The 20,710-nt window shown below is 39.5% G+C and overlaps 1 protein-coding gene across 9 annotated transcripts in view; it reads right to left on the bottom strand.

The window, feature by feature from the left end:
• Positions 1-20,710, bottom strand: part of ST7 (suppression of tumorigenicity 7) — a 229,856-nt gene that overhangs the window by 45,409 nt on the left and 163,737 nt on the right. For all 9 annotated transcript variants that reach the window (XM_064487407.1, XM_064487410.1, XM_064487413.1 and 6 more), the window contains one exon: positions 11,937-12,051. In XM_064487407.1, the coding sequence (XP_064343477.1) occupies positions 11,937-12,051 (115 nt within the window). The remainder of the gene's footprint in view (positions 1-11,936; positions 12,052-20,710) is intronic.

Below are 20,710 nucleotides of genomic sequence, written 5' to 3' on the forward strand. Positions count from 1 at the left end.
AAATCTACAGTCTTAAACTTCATACAATTGGAATCATAGCATGTGTGCGTTTGTGTCTGGCTCCTTTCACTCTACATGATATTTCAAAGATTCATCCATGTTGTAGCAGGTGTCAGTACTCCATTCTTTTTATTGCTAGTAGCATTTCATTATGTGGATATACCACAATATGTTTATTCTCTTGTTAATGGCTATTTGGATTGCTTTCTAGATTTGGACAATTATAAAGAAAGCTATTGTGGTCATTCTCATGTATGGTTTTTCTAATATCTACCTATATATTCATACCTATCTATCTATATAATCTTTTCTCTTAGGTATGTTAACTGAAAATGGAATTGCGGAGCCAGAAGGCAGATGTATGTTTAAACTGGTAAAGTGCTCTAAAGTGGCTGTATGAAGTTTGCAAAATGAATATATGGTGATAGAGATCAGAAAAAAATGGTTACTTCTGGGTGGTGATCACAGAGGAGTATTCATAAGAGAAAAGTCACCCAGCTCTACTTAAGATTTGTGCATGTTGCTTTATGTAATTTATGCCTCAATAAAAAAGATTAAAAAAAAAAAAGACCAAACCTGCAATCTTGTGCCCCCCCAAAGCTGTCTTCTCTCACTTCAGTCTAACCTCCTTAACGTTTTGCCTGCCTTTTATCACTCTGACCCTCTCCATTCTCTCTTTGCATCCTCATGTAAAAATTACTTCCTGCTTTTGTCCTATGTAACAAAACAGAATCTGATTCTCAAGTTGGCCTTTCAAATATTAAGATGGTTAAAATCTCTCTTCTAAACTTAATTTTTCCCAGAATAAATACTTCTAGCCCCTCAACATGTTCTTCAGAACTCCTCACTTATTTTTGTTATGGAGCCATGGGTGGTTTCAAAGTATGAGAATCAGAAGTGGAAATAATCTCCAAATCCCTGAAGCCTGACCTTCGGTCTGAGGGGCCATAGCCACTACTCCTCCCTGAATACAGCTCAGATGGCCCTGAGGGTGAGCAGCTGGACTCCCGGGTTGTTCCAGGGAGTGCCTGGTCAACAAAATCCCCCAGATTCTATTCAAACTGATTTCAGCCAAATCCAGGTCTTTTCTCTTTCACTTTAGCCATGAGAATTTTTGAACCTATAAATAGGGTTTCACATTTAACTCCATTAAATTTTAAATCTTAAAATACAATCTAAACCATTAAATCTAGATGGCTTCAGCACATCATTCCAGCCTACCGGTCATCGTTCAGACTCAAGCTACCACCCACAGCTTTGCTCCGGACACCTCACAAATACACCTTCCTCCCCATGTGATCATTATCATCATCAAAATTGCTGCTAACATTTATCAAGGGCTTATTAAGTGCCAGGTACTGGTGGTAATCACTTATCATGTTATCTGATCTAATCCTCAGAGCAACCCTAGGAGATAGGACCTACTGCTAGCCCTGTTTTATAGATGGGAAAAGTGAGGCATAGAACAGTTAAGAAATATGCCAACATCACATACTTAGAACAAATATGAGCTTCTCCCACAGCACATGCTTTTTAACTGTGCTATGTTGTCTACAAGGTCTGATTTAAAAACATACTGACCATGGCAATACCAAGGAGAGAATCCAGGAATTGTATTCTGGAGAACACCCTAAATTTGCAATGGTAATGATCTATGAGCAACCACTTACTAATGATTATGATAGGAATTATATTGTACCATTTATACCATTAAATTGTACTATTTATTACTGGTATAACAGTATTACAATCACATTGCTCCATTGTACCTAAAAACATTAAATAAACATCAAATGTTTTAAATAACATTAAAAATACTATCAAGTGTTTATTTAAATAAAGATATAAATATATCTATGGCATTTCTCTAATTCAGAAATATTAAAAATAGCCATTTAAATTAATAAGAAACATTTAAATACTATTGTATAGACTAGAAGTATTTTCACATCCACTGTCTCATCTGTTTTTATTCTGCACAACTTCCTCAGAAAATCCACATTGGATCTTCAGTCATCTTTTTCTTTCCTAAGTGTTCATAAACCACATAGTCATCTCCTCTAGAATTTTGCTGGGATTGACTTATTTGCAGAAATTCTTAAAAAAAAACAAAATCAGTGTTGAGGGAAAATAGAAAATAGGAATGAATAGTTGCATATTTTTATCAACTTATTAATACATTGCTTTCTGATCCAAATAGTAGTACTACAAGATAAATCGAAGAACTGGACAACAGCACACAACTGTGAAGGTCATCGCTCAAAAATGTTTTATTTTATGGATGAAAAACTACAGGCCCAGAGAAGCTAAAAGTGTACGTAAGAGCCGTCTAACTAACTAGTGGCAGAACTGGCCTTGCAATACCGTGTGCTGGTCACCATCCCACACGGACAGCGTGGCACTTGCTTCTATTCTCCTTATCCTCATTGTCTTCTACTTTATCATTTTGCTCGGGAAATAGCTTCACAATTAAAGTCTTGAGACTTCTGCTTCCTCTGAACTTTAGCCACCCTGAACACCTGCTGACAGGTTGACAGGTGTCTGCCTCTCTTGTATATACTTATTTAGCTATTTGTCATCCTGATATTTTCATAAACTTTAATCCCTTGTGTTTAATTTTTACTTTTTTTCCCATTAGGAATAACTGTAATCTCATCTTTTCAAATCTCTCATCCTTCTTGAACCATCTCCACTTAAAAAACCTCTCTGTGTCTCCTACGTCAAATAGTGTCAGCACACAGTAAATTATTGCATCTCCATTAATGGGTGCATATTTATCTTTCCTCTGAATTAAAAAAGGGTGTGACTTTTTGGTGTTGTTATTTTCTTGTTTGTAGGTTTCAGGACTATGTCTGTGCCTGATGTTCCCTTCTTTTACTGTTACAAGCTATAACATGCTCTCCTCTAAGGTTCTTCCTTTTTGGTAAGAATTAAACCCAGGGCATAATTGCTCTCAGGCTTCGTCCACTTTAGTAGTAATTAAAGTGTCAGCAAGGCAACAATTTGCCAGAAGCTTTACTTCTAACAATGAGATTTGTAGACTGACACGTGCAGGTGTCACATCACAAGCTCCAAATTCACAACCTCTGAAGACCAGTGGACTGTCCACCTGTTCCCCACTTTCCACTCTTTTTCTCCTTGTGTCATTGTTACGACTCAGCAGAAGCAGACAGGTGTTGATGGGCTACGTGAACCCTGGCAGGCGCTCAATCACATCCTAGTTACACTCCCTGAAAGACAGTTTATCTAAGAATGATGCTGTCTATCTAGGCCTTGACTTCCTGTAGTTACGAGATCACCGGAGAGCAAACAAAATTAAGTGGTTATAGTTCAAAATAGAAAGTTTTTATCACCCGGGAAATAAAAAAAGTTTCTGCCCTGGGATTCCCATTTGTTGTTTAAAGAAGAAAAACCAAACTCTAACAACTCTTTTATACTTGATGGTTGGAAATGTAGCAATGGCTAGCAAATGTTTCCCTGAAGGATAGAACTCTGCTTCTTTGCAGTGTCTGAAATCACTCCCCGTCCTGTCCAGCGGCACCTACTCCTTCACGGCTTAGTGCCTTCATCTCTCAATCACCTCAAGTCAAAGAAGAACAGAGTGTGAACCCAGTGTGCCATCCTCTTCACTCTAGAGCAGAATGAAGCCCTTCCTCTGCTGAAATTACCTCCAGGTCTCCCCATGGTCTTTAGAATAAAATCCAAACTAGACCCAAAGCTCTTTGAGGTCTGGCCCCTACCTAACTCACCCAGTGCATCCCCCCACCTGTCGCTGCAGCCCTCCTCCATCTCTCTGCTCTGGGGGATACTAGAGTTTTCCACACAAGCCATGTTCATCCTACCCCCTGAACCTTTTGATACGTTCTCTTTGCCTCCAGCACCTTCACTGTCTGGCTCAGCTCAGATCCCACCTCCACTGGGATGCCTTCCCTCACTACCCCAGGTGAAGTGTCCCTTCCATCTTGGGTTAAACTCTGTTGCAGTCTTTACACTCGACAGCAATTTTCTGTTCTCTTATTTCCCTCTCCTACTTACATGGTGTGCTTTAGGAGTAAAAGCTATGTTTCTTCATCACTTTGTACCCACAAGACAAAACAATGTTTGAAACATAGTTGGTGGTCAGTGTTTGCTGAATAAAATCCTAAGTTAACATACTAACATCTCAAGTCACTTGATATTAGCTCCCTTTGACATGCAACCATTTACTTCTAATTTAGCCTTTGGGAGCCAAAAGTGATCAGTGTTGATGGGTGTTTTAAGAAGGAGTCAGAAAATTGTTATGTCTCAGCATGTATAATTCATTTATGTTTGCTTATGGCATTCCAGCAGAACGCATGACATTGGACTGACGCTTTGCATCTAGATGTCTATTTGAAACAGCAGTGGAATGGAAATGTGTGGCAGGAAGAAAGCAAGAGTAAAAGCTGAGACAAGGCTGAAGAAAAGTAGAATTTTTGCCCAGAAACAAGGAAGGCAAACCACACCTCTTCTGGCTCCCAGGACCCTTTATGAGAAACATGCTGCTGAGAGAAAAGGTCACCTCAGGGAGGATGACTCTTAAGTTTTCAAAAATCATAAAGGGCTCAAAAGAGCAACCTTGAAATTCAATGAAATAATCTTGGGACAGAGTCATATAATTTCGAGTAAAACTGTCAATTTGATGTGTCTCAGAAAACCTATGGGGCAAAAAACTTTAGATAGTTTTTCAGTGATAATCTTTTTGCCTGATTTCCCTTTGTTCATCTACAGTAATAACAATCAAGACATAATTTTAAAAGGATCATTACTGTTTCTATACAAGAGATTGGCCGATTGAGGGTCAATTTCAGATCTGTAATCCTAAAACAATATTTTCAAGGATAGCAGCCTGCAGATAATTCCCAAAGCACCTCTCAGGTAAGGACACTATGCATAGTACATCTCCGTCTAATAAGTCATGCGTTCACCACAGATGCTCTGAACATCTCTCCCAGTACGTAAGTGTCCAAAAAGAGGACACAGGGCTTGCTCTCAAAGAATTTCCTTCTGTGTACTCCCCACAACATGTTTCAAACTGTTCACTGAGCACATTAATCCCACCTTGATTCACTATGGGATGCTTTTTTTTTTAACATCTTTCTCCATTAGACTGAAAGATTCTTGGAGACACAGAATAGATCATATTCATCTCTGAATCTGGAAGCACCTGAAAGTTAGTATCTTCAGCATAAGGGCTTGCTAGATCCTTGCTGAATTAATTTGAAAAAGATTAATCTAATTACTCTCTGTAACCATTTCAGATTACAGAGTATCAAGTGTCACTTTCCTTAGTCGGGCAACCAATGGATATACCTGAAGCTTGGAGCCATGAGCTGACCAACCAACCAAACAACAGTGAAAAACAAACTATTGAAAACGCAATTCATTTCTCCTTCCTGTTCCTGTGCATATCTTATTACCGTACCATTATGTGACACTGTTCTCACTGTGGCTGTCTTCAATAAAATTTCTCAGTTTACTCCTATTTGTGATATGATGCAAAGAAAACCACAGAAATGTAGAATTCTGTCCTTAGATTTTTTTGGTTCTAGTGTGAAGTCTTTTTGACTCACCTTCAAAAAGCCAATCTATGGTTCCCTTTCAACCAAAGGGACAAACTTCACTGAAGACATAAAAAGGACTGATACACCAGAACGTCAAAAAGATGTGCCACCTGGGAGTTCAATGAGTCAACTGAGATAGACTACGTGAGCTTAGTAATTTGGATCAGGGGGAGGGGCAGACAACACAGAAACATTTATCTTATGCTACAAAGCCAAACACCAGATGTTATTTGCAACTTTTGGATTGGATTACCAGAGAAGCACTGTGCAGAAGGCTCTTCTGTGGCTGGTGCCCTGGAGCCAAATATGGCAGTTTATGTGATAGTAATGGCCAGCTAGGGAGGGATGTGACCTTGGTAAATTATGGCCACTGGGCAGCAAGGATTACCAAAGCCAATACAGATTTAGCGTGTTTGTTCATGTGCCAGCTCTGTGAACTACAGATATATGCATTCATAAAATGTCTTCCATCATCAGAGACAAGGAAGTTTTACGCATAGTCTTTACTGAAATAACATCTATGCACAGAATTCCTGCTAAATGCATGTAGAGTATGACAGCCAATCATTCTGTAACCTCAAAGGCCTGGTCCTCTTGACTGCTCTACCTCTTGGTTTCCAAGTCAGCAGGGAACCCACTGCAAAGCTATACAGGGCCATCATGTCTCAGTGACTTGTGCTTACCAACCTGAAGCCAGAGCCCATGTGGTATCAGTGCTGATAATTATTTTCTTCTTTGAAGCAGCAATGCGATTATTTGCCATTCTTTTACACAAGGATTCTCTTCAACATTTGCCTGGTATCCTTGATCTTTTCCAGAAGAGCCAGGCCAGCGAAGGGAGCTGGACTAGGTTTAGAGCCCGTCACTAGGGACTGAAGGTACTTCAAAACTTCTTTCTCAAATACAGCCTAATTCTGTAGTAGCTGTGTCTCAGAAGCTGCTTGTGGGCCTCAAAACTTACATCTGCACCTATACTTGACTGAAAAGCACCATTCTGGAGGTCTGGGCAGCGTGACACTAACAGCCTGAATACAGACTTTATTCACTGGTTCTCCTGACAACTCAAATCCCTCTTATTTTTACCTATTCTACAAACACAAATGGAAAACAGCCTAACCAAAAGACAGGGTATCAGTGACCATTTCAGAGGAGCTAAGATGATAGTTGAGTAACTTGTACTAGTTATATGGCCTTGGGCAATGAACAAAGTGTACAAAATTCTTACTTATAACTACATGCTGCCTCTGCAAAACAATGATCACCAAAAAGCTTATTCTCTCAACAGTCTCAACTAGAGTGATTCCTTCGTGCTTTCTTTAGAATTTCTGTTTTCAATCTACTGGGATGAAAGTCTTTCCCTCAATGTTACAAACATGTCCTGTTCTTGAAAGTATACCCTCTGCACATTACCAGATGGTAGATAATGATGCTGGTTTAGGACAGGCTTGATGGCACCAGCAAAAATGGTCTTGATATAGTTTTTGCACTTACATAACATTAGTGACTACAAAAAAGACTAGTCATCCCTCACAGGGAAGTTTCTGCCCCCAAATCTAGGGCAATCACTAAATGACCTAATGGAGTAAATATCCAAAAGAGCTTGGATTTGTATTTCCATTAGTGCAAACTGCCCCAAGGCTGAAACAGTTTGTCTTTTGATCAGGAGCAAAATCTTTGACATTTTTTTATTCTTCAGCTTTCCAAATGTTTAAGAATTGTTTATAGATTAAAACTAAGCATTTCCATTCTTATCAAATATCTATACATATGTCCTATCAGATCCATAATTAATTATAATAATGGGCCATAACACCTTTTTAGCAGAAGACGGGCACAAGGCTGGGCACTTATGTTCTCATTTTAAGTGACATTTCTATATGGTTTTCCGTTTGAACAAAATGGATTGAGAACAATGGTGAAATTCAGGAGTGGTCACCTTGGCTCTTTATAATAATTACTGAATTCTTACCGTGTGCCCCACACTGTTCTAAACACATCCCATGTATTAACTGCTTTAATCCTCACAACAAATTCCCAAATGTGTGACCTTGGGCAAGTTACTGAGGCTTTCTAAGCCACAATTCCACTTCCAGAGAAAGAAATGGAAGTCTGAAGTTCACTCAGCCAGTGGAAGGCAGAGCTGGAGCCTGACCTCAGCAAGGTGGCACCAGAGCTAGTCTTCGCCACCCTCACAGTGACTGCCTTTGGCATCCCCAGGGATCACTAACTAGAGACAGAACTAGACACTCCCAAAGGAAACTCTCACAAAGGTAGCACTTACACTGGTATTCACTTGCTGTATGAGATTCTTCTAAAATTGAAATGCACAAATGATAATGAATAAGAAATGCATGAATTCTTTTCCATATTACCACCCTAATCATTGAGACACAGGCTTTCAACCTAGGTGGCCTATAAATTTCTTTGAAAAGCAATCCAAAGCTTGTAATAACTTTGTCAATGGCTTCTAAAAGAAGGTTCTGATGACCTAATGATCTTAAAAACATTTCTGTCTTTATAGCTAATGTATGACTGAAAAAGAGAAGATAAATCTCAAATTAAATGAACACCATATATCAAATTCCCTTTATGACTAAAGAAATCAGGCACAAGTTGATTGAAGATGGAAAGCCCTATTTTGAAGACAGTTTCAGAAAGATAAGCAAACATAGGTATACCCGGTACTTAAGGAATGATTACAAAAGAATCTTATAAGACAACTTGGCATCACTGAAATTCTGCATCACGGCTCCAGCTCGCCTAACTCATGCCTTTGTAAGCAGAGGGAGAGAGGGAAAGTTACTTGAGCAAGGCTTACGTTTATGAAAAACACATGGGCTTTTAGAGCCAGCTAGACCTGAATTTGCATCTCAGTTCTGCAGTTTCCATGGAATGTGGTCTTCAAAGTTACTTAAGTTCACAAGCCTCAGTTTCTGCACCTACTAAAATGGAATAACTACATCCTTGCAAGGACAGTGTAAGTATTACAGGTAATGTGTATAAAGTGCGGGCACATGGTAGGTTCTTAACAAATTGTAGCAAATGATAACAACAACAAGAACAGCGTTAATAAAAAACAATTAAAAATACTTCCAACAGCAGAGACAGTGGAAGTGTGATGGCTAAGAGCATGGGCCTGGGGTCAGACTGCCTCAGTTGTTATGCTGACTTTCCTTTCCTCATAGAATTCACATTCTCATTGAATCAAGACTGTTCTCAGCTAATCTCTTTTCTCTCACAACACAGCATCTCCACGGCTTTACTTTGACATCCTGGGCTCTTCATCTGAGCAAGTTACTTAACGTCTCTCTGTACCAGTTACTACAGCTATAAGATGGGGCTAAGAGTGTCCACCTCACATGCTTGTACTGAAAGTAAATGAGCTCATCCACGTAGAGCTAAGAACCTGGTCTGACCCTGACTCATTACAAGAACTCAATGCTAGCTGCCGCTGCTGCTGACTTTTTAGTTATTGTGTGAAGGACCTTCCAAAACTAGGACCAACCCCTGGGTAAAAACTGCCCACCTAGAATGTTGGTTAACATATTAAAAATTAGAAGATCATGAAAACTCCTGAGGATAGCAAGACAGCATTTCAGACTAATGGCTGAAATTATATAAGCTCAGAAGTTATCTCAAGGGAAAAATCAAACTCAGACTGCAGTTTACAAGGAGGTGTGACCAATTAACTGGTAATCCTACTAAGAATCCAGGGTTTCCAAAGCCATCACTGTAAAAGGACTTTGTGACTGTCACTTTTAGAAGTCAAAGCAAAAAAAAAAAAAAAAAAAAAAAAAAAAAAGAAGACTGAGGCAAAGGGAATACATGTTGCCTTCTTCCTTTCCTCAGAACATGTTGTGTCTTTTCCCACGTGCTTTGCCATATTTCTAAATCCTTTTTGCAAAGGTCAGAAAAGCAGCACTAATCCCACTGTGTCACTTCCCAACACACTACTTAAAAAATTCATCCACCTAGCAAACGTAATAAAGAAGGATTGCTGTACCCATAAACCATCCAAGAAACAGCTACCCAACCAGAGCATTCCAATTTGCAAAGATAACATAGAATTCTGCTGCTCTGGGTGTGGCTCTATGGAGAGGGATGGAGAGGCTGGGATTCAAAGTGCTGTCTCCAGAATCTCATGGATTAGAGTAACGACATCTGAACCAGGGTGAAGAACAGGGCGCCCCAATTGCTGTCTGTACTCCAGGCCCTCAAAGCACCCACTTCCTTGCGTAGGGCCAGAAAGTGGGACAAGAACCGGGTCGAAGTCCTTTCAGTCTCCAGGAAAAGCAGCAAGGATGAACTTGAAAAAGCCCACTTTTTGGTCCTGGGTGAGGAATAAGTCATGTTTTTAATAGTCTTGTGTGGTTGCAATTCACTCCTCAAGAACAGTAACTTCACCAGCCACTTCATTATATTTCTACTGTAAATGACACAGGCCTAAGCCAAGTCTGCACCAAAACAGAATTCAGCTGGGGTTAGGTCATCTGCAGTCTATTGACAACTGCTGAATTCAAAACCCCTAACGAGGCATCTCAGCAACAGTATGTGTGTCCTGCCACTAATGAGGCTCTTTTTCCATGAATAATGAATAAGAACATCATCTCTGTTGCCAGGTACAAACATAAACAAAGCTTAACACAAGGGCCTTGGTATGGTGAGTTTGTCCATTTGCAACAAAGGAATTTTGCAAAGTGAGAGCCAAGTTTTAGTGGAGGGTGGGACAGGCTGTTGTAACAAATAATGTGAACATATGTTATCAGAATCTAATAAATCAGCTTTTGGTTGTTGTGGAACAGAGGCTGTGCAACGGGATAGAGAGAGACGACAGAAAGCTCCAAATGAGTTCATTTCTTTATTTTACAATCAGTCTTGTAACGCAAAGCTGATGATTTCTGTAATGAACTGAGATCTTCATGAAAGGAGCCTTAGGAGATTTGAAATCCCAAAGGCTCTGTTGGTTAAATCTTTTCTTAAGCCTTGATGTATCAGGTTGAGTGCAGGTCGGCACTGGGGATGAGAACACAGCGGCCTTGCTATGACACTGACGGCTATGGGGTGGCACCTGGAAAAGCGCATGGCCACCTGAACCCATGTGCTGGGTTCCTTCAGTACCAAAAGCCCCTCCAAGGATGAGCATTTTGCCTCTAAGGTAGTCTCCTGGCTTAGACTCCCAAGGTCAGCCCAACAGTGAGATTCCAGCATATAAACAGAGAACAAAAGTGAGCTGACATGAAGGCCAAACAGTCTTTATTCTGTTTACTATAAAATACATCACAAATACTTTTCTCTTTCTAAAATCACATCCATACTAGGTAGCATGTATCTTGTTACATAGGGTGCTCATGTTTGCACAGGCCAAGTGATTCCATCGCTGGCTGAAGGCTTTCAGTTTCCATCAGTTCGAGAAAGAATTAACAACAAAACAAAATGAAAACAGTCTCACCATGATGCCTCAATTCCTCCAACTGTAGAGGGTAACAACTCTAACCTATTTCAGAGATTCCTTATGAAGAACTGTATGTGAAAAATAAGACTCAAATACTAGAGTTTGCTCTGTATAAATTCCTGGAAATTTTGACCTGAATAATTCCTTAAACGCACTGAAGATGCTTACTTAAGAAAGAATATTTTCTAAAGTAATAAATGATCATGTGATATGAGTAATCACTCCCTAACATCCATTTTATAAGCAAATATATTTATTTTAGGGGAAGAGTTGATGAAATACGGCAGAAGAGTATGAAATTCTGCAGAGATTCCAGTAGCTAGGTCATGGTAGGTAATTATGCAGAAAATTTTTCCACAATTAATCAAATAGTGAATTCAGGCAATGGCAATATGAGCAGAAGAGTTTTCAAATATCTAGGATGTGTCTGCTGGTTTTTCTGGTTTATTAGGAACAAGCAGAATGGAATAAGCTTTACTTATTTACCCGTGGGTAAGAAACTAGAATGGCAAAGGGGCTGCAAAGCCTCTCATGTGAAGAAACGGGGGTTATTCTGCTAACGAGGAGAAGACCTGGGATGAAGGGGACACGGTTTTATCTTAAGGTACTGAGCCGTCACGAGGTTTGCAGCAGGAGCTACCAGCTGTTCTGTACTGTTTCACAGGATCACCATGACCGACAGGCAGTGGTCACAGTCAAGCGACGTGGGGTCAGAGCAGGAGCTTGAACAGTCAGAGCTGTCTCAACAGGGTCTGTGCTGCCTGCAGAGGTTCTGAGTGATTCCTGACCACAGAAATCAGGTGGAAATGCTGTGCTCTTTGAAATGGTATTTCCGACCTGATCACTGAAATACATCAGGGAGAGAGGAACACTCAAGTGGGTAAAAATACCTAAGGACTTACCGTCATACTTTGCTAAGACTGCCTGAACATCAGCATATGCTTGCAGTTCCAGGAGGGCTTCTAAAAGGTTTTCATGGATGTTGAACATGCTCAGGAGGGGGAACTCCTTCATTAACTAGGAAAGAAGAAACCAAGGAATAATTAATATATGTTTTTTATTTTTTAAGTATAACGAATACTAAACTATAATATATTTATTTATTATAAAAGTATAATATAATTTTAGAAGTATAATTAATACTGAATTACAAGCATTCACATCAATTATTATGCTGTAAAGCATTAAATGCTTAAATTTTTTCCTGCTACTTTGGAAAAACGGTAACTTTGAATTTGTGAGAACCTAAGGTAGGAGAAAATCCAACAGTGAGGAGTTTTCCTGAACATTGAGGGAGATGCTTAGAGGTAGTGCTGAATGATGTTAAACTGCCTTAAAGGCCAAATAAGGTGAAGATTGAAAACTATCTCATAGGTGTTAATAGTTTGCAGTTTAGATGGAAGCCAGAGAGTAGAACGGTAAGCGAAAGGCACTACTCTTTTGAGCAGTCTGGAGACAAAGTTAAGGAGAAAAAGTAGGAAAAAAACTAGAAGGTGATATGGTTTTGTGAAAATCGGCAGGTAGTGACAGGGAACGGTAGTGAAAGAAGAGATATTCAGGAGTTCCTGCCTGGTAGTCTCAATAAAACAGGAGTCAAGATTATTTTCTGAGACTGAGGGACTAGGTGGAGGGAGGAAGCAGGAAGGCACGGGTGAAAGTGTAGAACAATCGAGGATGGCAAAGGTCTTGGGGGCCTAACAGAAACGGAGACCATGAATTTACAAAGGCTACAATGGGCATGGTTGTCAAGTTTCAGCTGACAGTGCTCAGCAACCCAGGTACAGGGGCAAAGATGTCAAATGATGAGGCTGAGCCTGGGAAGACTGAATTAGATTCAGTAAAAAGTCAAAGAGCAAGAGAGCTGGCTCAAATGGTGAAAGGATTAAAGGAATGGCCTCAAGGTTCTAGACAGCATAGGCAGGAAGAGAGGTCCAAAAGGAGTTAAAAGATATAATATTGAACCTCACTGGAAAGCAAACAGCAAGAAGAAAGGACCAAGAATTTCAGAATAAAATATTATTTTTGAGAAGGGTATATCTCACCTTAAGGAAAAAAACCACCAGGCTCTTTATAAAGCAAAATCACACACACACACACACACACACACACACACACACGCACACACACGTATTTATATGTATGTGTATGTATGTTTTGATGTATATGCATATATCCTCTACCTAATCTCCTAAATGGATTACTTTTCTATTATAACACAAAGACCTATAAAAAAAAAGTGATACCTCTTTTTTGATGTCAACATCTTTAAAGTGATTATACTGAAATAATATTCAAAAAACAGGCTAATTTACTGTTTAAGAAACCAGTGTATATACTACATTGACATCCATTTCTTCCAAGTTAGAAACATTTGCATATTTTTTAAGCCAAGAATCATTTAGTATATCTCTAAAAGTAAATAATTTTCTGCAGCTCCAAAGCATCATATTACCAACAAATAACACCTATCAAAAAGATTATGAGTTCAATAAGCCTGACTGAACCCCCTAGAGAAAGCCTGCAGTATTTTCATTGCTAGTAAAGGAAGTGAACAAGACTGTATCACACATTGTTGATGTTCTGCAACCAATAAAAGTATTTCTTGTTCTGGTTCACTTTGATTCTGGTCGACATCACCTTTTGATTTTTTTCCTCTCTTTCTAATTAGAGCTTGTTAGAATTAAATCTCTCTGTCAATCAGCATTTGGCAACACAATAAAGACATTCTCTAAACTGTAACATTTAAACATTTACCATTTTTGACCAATGCTTCAGGTAAAGGTCAGACTTCAAGGACACAAGTCCTATTCTGTAATTTAAAAGCTATAATTCCAAATATTACTGGGCTGAAGCTTAAAAACTGAGAGGGAAGTCTAATTAAAATCCAAAGAGACTATGAGCAAACATGGAGGTCTCGGCTTGTTTAAACAGAACTTGAAGTAAGATGCTAGGAGTTTGGGCAGCAATGCTTTCACTGGGAACTTGGACAGAATATATACCATTTCCAAAAAATAACCACCAGTGAAAGGATTTTAAACATGGCAAATAACAAATGTTGGAGAGGTAATCGAAGTCATACGACAATTTGGAAATCTAGCTTTGCTTCTTTAATGTAAACAAGAAGAATAAGTGAGCCTTGCGCTGCCCCGTCTCACTCAAGCTGTCACCTGGCCCTCTCCAGCTCTTCACAACAAGCTCTCCTAGAAAAACGGTGTGAGCACGCTACTCCCTCGGCTCCCTTTACTCCTCAACACAAGCCACGATCTGGCTTCCAGCCCCACAATTCCTCTGAATCTGCTCATCCCACATTTACAGGTGACTGAAATTGCTCCTGTGGACGCCCTCCAGTGCTCTTCTTGCTTGACCTCTGCAACATTTGACAGTTTGATGACTTTTTCCTTGAAACCCTGTCTCTCTTGGCTTCCTCAACACCATTCTCTTCTGGTTTTCTTCATACTTATCTCCTAGCTCCTTCTCTAGTTTCCCTCTTGTCTGCTACTTAGGTAAGTGGTCTCCCTGGTTATGTCCCAAGTACTCCCTGCATAAACACCCTGATCTCCAGGACAACTTTTGTGTCCAGGGTCTCAACACCACCATCTTTGTGGGGATGGCTTCCACATCCTGCTCTGACCTCTCTCCTATGCCATTACATCAATATATAAACTCTCTCTCTGACAGTTTTACCTCATACATCTAATACCGGGTTTATAAATTTCTCCTCCCCAAGCCAACCCTTCAACCCTGTTCTTCCGCCATGGTATTTCCTATCTTGGAAAAGAGAACTATTAACCCCTACTAACCTCTTCGCCCCACCCACTATAGCCACTTTAGAGGTCCCCAAACCCCTGAATTAATATGTAAAAAATGCTGGTAGCTTTCATCAAGTTCGAAGAAAGCTCTGTCATGCAAACAATCAACCAATATAAAACATGCAAACACCTCATGAATCATTAACCATTTCTTCTTTTCTCTGACCTTGCTGCCAATAACTTAGTTTACGCCCTCACACACGCCTAAACTGCTCCAATAGCATCCTTCCGGATCACCTTTTCCAACCCACCCTTCACATTGCTGTCATAACGGCTTTTCAAATAAACACACCTGAGTCCAGAGTGACCCTGTTTAAAGGCAACTGCTAATGTGGCTGGACCTACCCCAAGGGAAGAGGCAGATGTGAATATAAATTTACCAACAAGCATGTTTATCAAAACATTATCTATAATAATGAAAAATGCAAGCAACATAAAAAATTTTAACCCATTATAAGGCATTTAAGTGTAAGATAGAGTCGTCTTTGGGGCCATGCTACGTAGTCATTAGTAGCTAAATTCGCAAGTAACTGTTAATGGCATGGTCTGGGAAATGCTGACACACATTACATTAGAAAAAGCAAAATACAAACCATATTTTACAAATAAGATCATGCTTTTCTTCTATATCTATGCATAAAAACATACTTGGTTAGAAATATACCAAAATGTTTTAACGGTGGTTTTTCTGGTTAGTGAGGTGACTTTTATTTCCTCCTTCATATTTGCCATAAGTTTTAATATTTTTAAAGGGGTATATTTATATTGTATAAATGAGGGAGGAAAAACTATTTTTAAGAATATTGGTTTCTCATCAAATTCAGGATATAAAATCCTCAGCATGGCAAACACAGCCCCTCATGACCAATGTCTGTCTGTCTACTGGGTCAGCCTCACTCCTAGCCAATCACTATACACACACCACATCTCGCTACAGAATGGCTTTCAGATCTTTAAACAGGCCACATTCACTCGTGTTTTTATCTCCATGTTTCCACCCCTGGGTGGTCTCCCTTCAGCCTCATGGGTCAATCAAGTCAGTTCCTCAACTTCCAGGAAACCTTACCTGCCTGCCCCCTGACTCCTGACCTCTTATGCTCCACCTGCCAGGTTAAGGACTCCTACCCCAAACTTCCAGAATCCTCACCCACAGAGGTCTACTGGTCCATCTTCCCCATGAGCCTGGGAAGAGTGTGAGAGCAGAAACTCTGTCTTATTACTAGGTTTTTGGAAACTGACCTATCATAGGCGCTCAACACATATTTGATGAACGGACTGCTTTTCAAAGGTTTTTAAAAGTAATCTTCATTGGGTGAGCACTGGGGGTACATATCATATGTGTGCTGCCACAGGTCTACTTCAGGCTTTTGGATCATATATCCCTGAACCTACTCCTCTACCATTTAAAATCTTCCAGTGACTTTTCATTATCTACATCTTGGAAAAAGTATAACTAGAACCCATAAGCTTTGACTCAATGTAAGGAAGAACTTTCTTATACTTAGAGCTGTCTGAAAATGGAATAGGTGGTCGACAGAAGTCTCCACCACTGGGACTGTTCAGAGAGAGAGAGGCCAGTCACTAGACAGAAATGCTCAAGAAAAGATCCTCTAATTCTAAGGAAAATGCCCCAGCTCTTCAGCATAACTTTCAGACCCTCCCTGAGCTCCACGGGGCCTCCGGATGCCTCTTGCCTCCCCTGTCTTCTGCAGGATTAAACTCTAGCCTTGTCAAATCAGACCATTATACACCATTCTCAGAATTCTTTCTACAGTTACTAGCCACTGTGTTTTTGCTCAAACTGTTCTCACCACCTGGAATACCTTTTTCCTTCATTTACAAGGCAGCCTGTCAAAATCACCCCACCCTCCAAAGCCCAGATCAAATGCCACCTCCTAAAGTCACAGCATCATAGGAAGTGAGAGCCAGAAGAGCCCACGGAGATCATTCAGACACCCTCCTCAGTTTACAGACAGTCCCCTCCCACCTCCACCCCACCAAAAAACAATAAAGGCTGCAAATTGAAGTGATTCGGCCAAGTTAGTGCTGGGGCTATGATTCAAACCCAGTCATCAGTACTGATTCCAAATGTCAACACATCAGAACCCCGTCTCTGGCCTGCCAAGTCTGGAAGAACTAAACCATTTTGCTTCTGCTTCTCTGCTTCAACACTTACGTATCTTCTTGGTATTGTGTTTGCATGAATACATGAAGACAGCTGTACTACAGAGGAAAGGGCCTTCTATGGTTGGGATTATTCCTGAATTTAAACCTCACTTCTACCACTTACAACCAGTGTGACTGTGTACAAATCACATAACTTCTCTGAGTCTTGGTTTTCTTATCTCTTGGGTCTCAGTTCATATGGCATCTCCCCAGACTCTCTCCATCACCTATCTAATGTCATCACCTCAACACACATCACCATCTTCTATTGCTTTGATCACATTCTGAAGTCATTTTACTTATTTATTTATTTATGTGGCTGAATATTAGATAATTTAAAAAAGCAAAACAGTGAACAGAGTGACGATAGGTAATACCATAATTTCAGGGGTCAGCAAATGTTTTTCTGTAAAGAGCCAGAGAGTAAATAGTTTGGGCTCTGTGAGCCAGATGGTCTCTGTGGTGACTACTCAATGCTGACATTACAGTATGAAAGCAGCCATGGACAGTGCATAAATGAATGAGTGAGGCTAGGTTCCAATAAAAGTCAACTTACAAAAACAGGCAGGAAACCAGATTTGGCCCGTAGATCTTAAATTGAGAACCCTTGGTTAACAGTGATAAACTTCAAAAAAAAAAAAATAAAAGGTCTTCATAAAATGGGTCTCATAGTGGTACTACATTTGAAAAACAGAGCATCTCTTCCACACAGCTGGTTTGGCAGACTGCAGTAAAATGGGAAAAGACCTACACAACCCCTTCCAGCTCTGTTCCCTGGGGACAATTCACACCTTTCTGATGAGCCATGTATTGGGATATTCACACAGGATGAGGCGCACTGTCACAAAGAGTAGGATGGATAGATCAAACGGGGTATACTCATGGCAGATGCTATTCACTGGGCAAAAGGAATGAGTTAAGCTTAATATATCTTAATGACAGCAAACATCAAGTAGTTTTGAGTTCTCTAAAAGTACTCTGGGAAATATACTGTAGAGTATGCCATTTAATTAAAAATTTTAATGCACACAAAACAGTTCCACATATTGTTTATGAGTATATATTATAAAAATATGTGAAAGCAAAACTGAAAAAATAAAGTTACTGGTGCCTCAGGGGAGGTCAATGGTGTGAGTGGTGGTCACATGGGGGCTACAGCTTTGTATTGATTTGTGATAAAAACTTTTAGTTATTAAGGGGGGAGGGTATAGCTCAGTGGTAGGGTGCATGCCTAGCATGCATGAGGTCCTAGGTTCAATCCCCAGTATCCCCATTAAAAAATAAATAAATAAACCTGATTATCTTTCCCCAACAGAAAAAAAAAGTTTATAAAAAACTTTTAATTATTATTTTATTACTATTTATTATGACATAATTAATTCTGGGTGGTGAGAGGCTATTTTAATATATTAGTGATTTTTTATATATGTTTAAATTTGCCTCCTCAAACACAGGAAGCTCATTACCTGTACTTTTCACTTGTAATTCCTCAAGTCATGAAGAGTTCAGTTTTCATCATTTAGACTTTAATTTGTTTTCCTATTTTCTAACTGCCTTTTGAAGCAAAATTATTTCTTTCCATTGGGGGTTTGACTCTGTAGCTCCTTAAAGTATTGCTAGCATCTAAGAAAAGGTCAATGTCTGCGTAAGCAACATTTAGAGAACTTCCTCAAAAAAATAATTTGATTTAATAGACTTTAATATACTGCACTTGAATTCTATAATGATGACAAGATATTAATTGCCAGTCTCAGATGAACCACATCTTAGAGTCCCACTTCTTAACTTTCTTCCGTCTGAGTTCCAGAGAGTAGGCCCACCGACAGACGTGGTGTGAGGAATTATAAGAATTATTATTTTTACCCTGAAAGGTGCTTCACAGTTCTATCGACTCTAAGTTCCTTCCCTCTCTAACCCTTAGTGTTGGGATTGGGGCTGGGCTGGGGGGTGGGATTAGGGTTAGGCTTGGATGAAATTACCTAATACGAAAATTCCTTCTTGCTTTCTCTCCAGAACCACAAAGATTCCCATGACACACTGCTTTCAAAATAAAAGAGAAGGCGTTGGACATGGCTGTGGGGCTGCTGGGAAGGGTTCAACCTGGAAGAGGTGGTACATTACGAAAGTCAAGAGCACTACTGCCTTTGGAATCAGATAGATTCGGGTTCCCACTCAGAGACAGTGGAGTGTCAACACCAGGTGAGCTGATCTTTCTCATCTGCAAGGTAGGATAATACCTAACTCACGGTGCACTCAGACATAATATGGGACTTGATAAATGACACCATTATACTCACATAAGGTTAACACCAGGTTTAGTGCATTTTCAAAGCGCTATTTGTTTGTTTTGCTGTGTGCAACTAAGTTTCCTTTTTGGGTTTAATGGCACAATATAACATATCCCTATTTATTTATTTTAAAATAACGTACAAAAAAATAGCCTGGTGACATAATTAGCCTTTCTACTAAGAAACTAGAATGAAGGTATATGATAAATATAAAGGCCTGTTTTTGATAAGCTAAGTCATTCTAAATAAATCTTTAAATTCACTATCTATCATAGTTTTGTTTATTTATTGCCAGCTATCCTCTCTGTGCTGGTAATTGCTTTCTCCTGGCAGTAAGAAATTTATATGCCCTGCTTTGCCCAAATATTACAGTTCACGTACAATGAAAACACTAACTCTCCTATGATTCCTCTAATACCGAGGGGGAAGAACATGGGATGGGCCAAGGATAGGATTTCAGTTTCAATTTTACATCATCTGGCTATTGTCAGTTCAAGTTTATTTCAATGGAAGAATCTGAGGCACTTCTGAGGTTAACATTTACGAGCTCAAAAAAGGGGGTAAAAAAAAGGAGAGTTAATTCACTGGATTTGAAATACTCTATGGACATAATTTAGAACTCCAGTCTGTATGCTTTTTCTCAGCTGACTTCCAGGTTGAAAACAACAGTTCAAACCTTTCAAGTTTGATTTGTATCTATTTCAACATTTTATTAGTTTAGCTATCCATGCATTGTTCCTTTAGTGAGAAAAGCAATGTGAAAATTCTTACATATTTTAAGGCAGAGGTAATTAAAAGAGATCCTCAGCCAGATTCCTACTGAGGTCAATGCAAGCTTGGCCTAATTAAAGTTTATAGAATCTGGCCTGTATTATATTCAAACAGCAGATACTGTTTTCTTATAGTTGCAAGTTTGACATTTAATCACAGTTTCAAATAAAGGCATAAACAGAAAATAGAAAAGACACTCTGCACTGCATGGTTATTATGGTCATTATTTTGTCAGTGATTTTTACTGACACTAAGGGCCATAAAAGGAAAAAATGAATTGTTTACCAGTGTCCTCAGAGACCCATGAGAGTTCCATTTACACAGACCACCACAAAATGCAGTCATGAGAGGCTTAAAAACATATGTTAATAAGAAAATGTCATTTTCAGAGCTAATCTAATGGAAAATGTTAAACTGCATTTATTGCAGAGTAATATGACCAATACAAGATATGCATGGACAGTTAGTTAAGTCACCAGTTAACTAGCTCTTCACTGGACTGAGCACATGACGTGAATACATCCATCATTCAGAACTGGAGAGGGAAGTAAAAGCTGTTGGCATGATGGTGAATCATCCAATGACAGCTCTGTAAGAACCCAAAACTCAAAGGGCTGGAAGGTTACCTAAGTAATTATCTAC

Source organism: Camelus dromedarius, chromosome 7 (genome assembly GCF_036321535.1).
Source record: "Camelus dromedarius isolate mCamDro1 chromosome 7, mCamDro1.pat, whole genome shotgun sequence".
Taxonomy (NCBI): Eukaryota; Metazoa; Chordata; class Mammalia; order Artiodactyla; family Camelidae; genus Camelus; species Camelus dromedarius.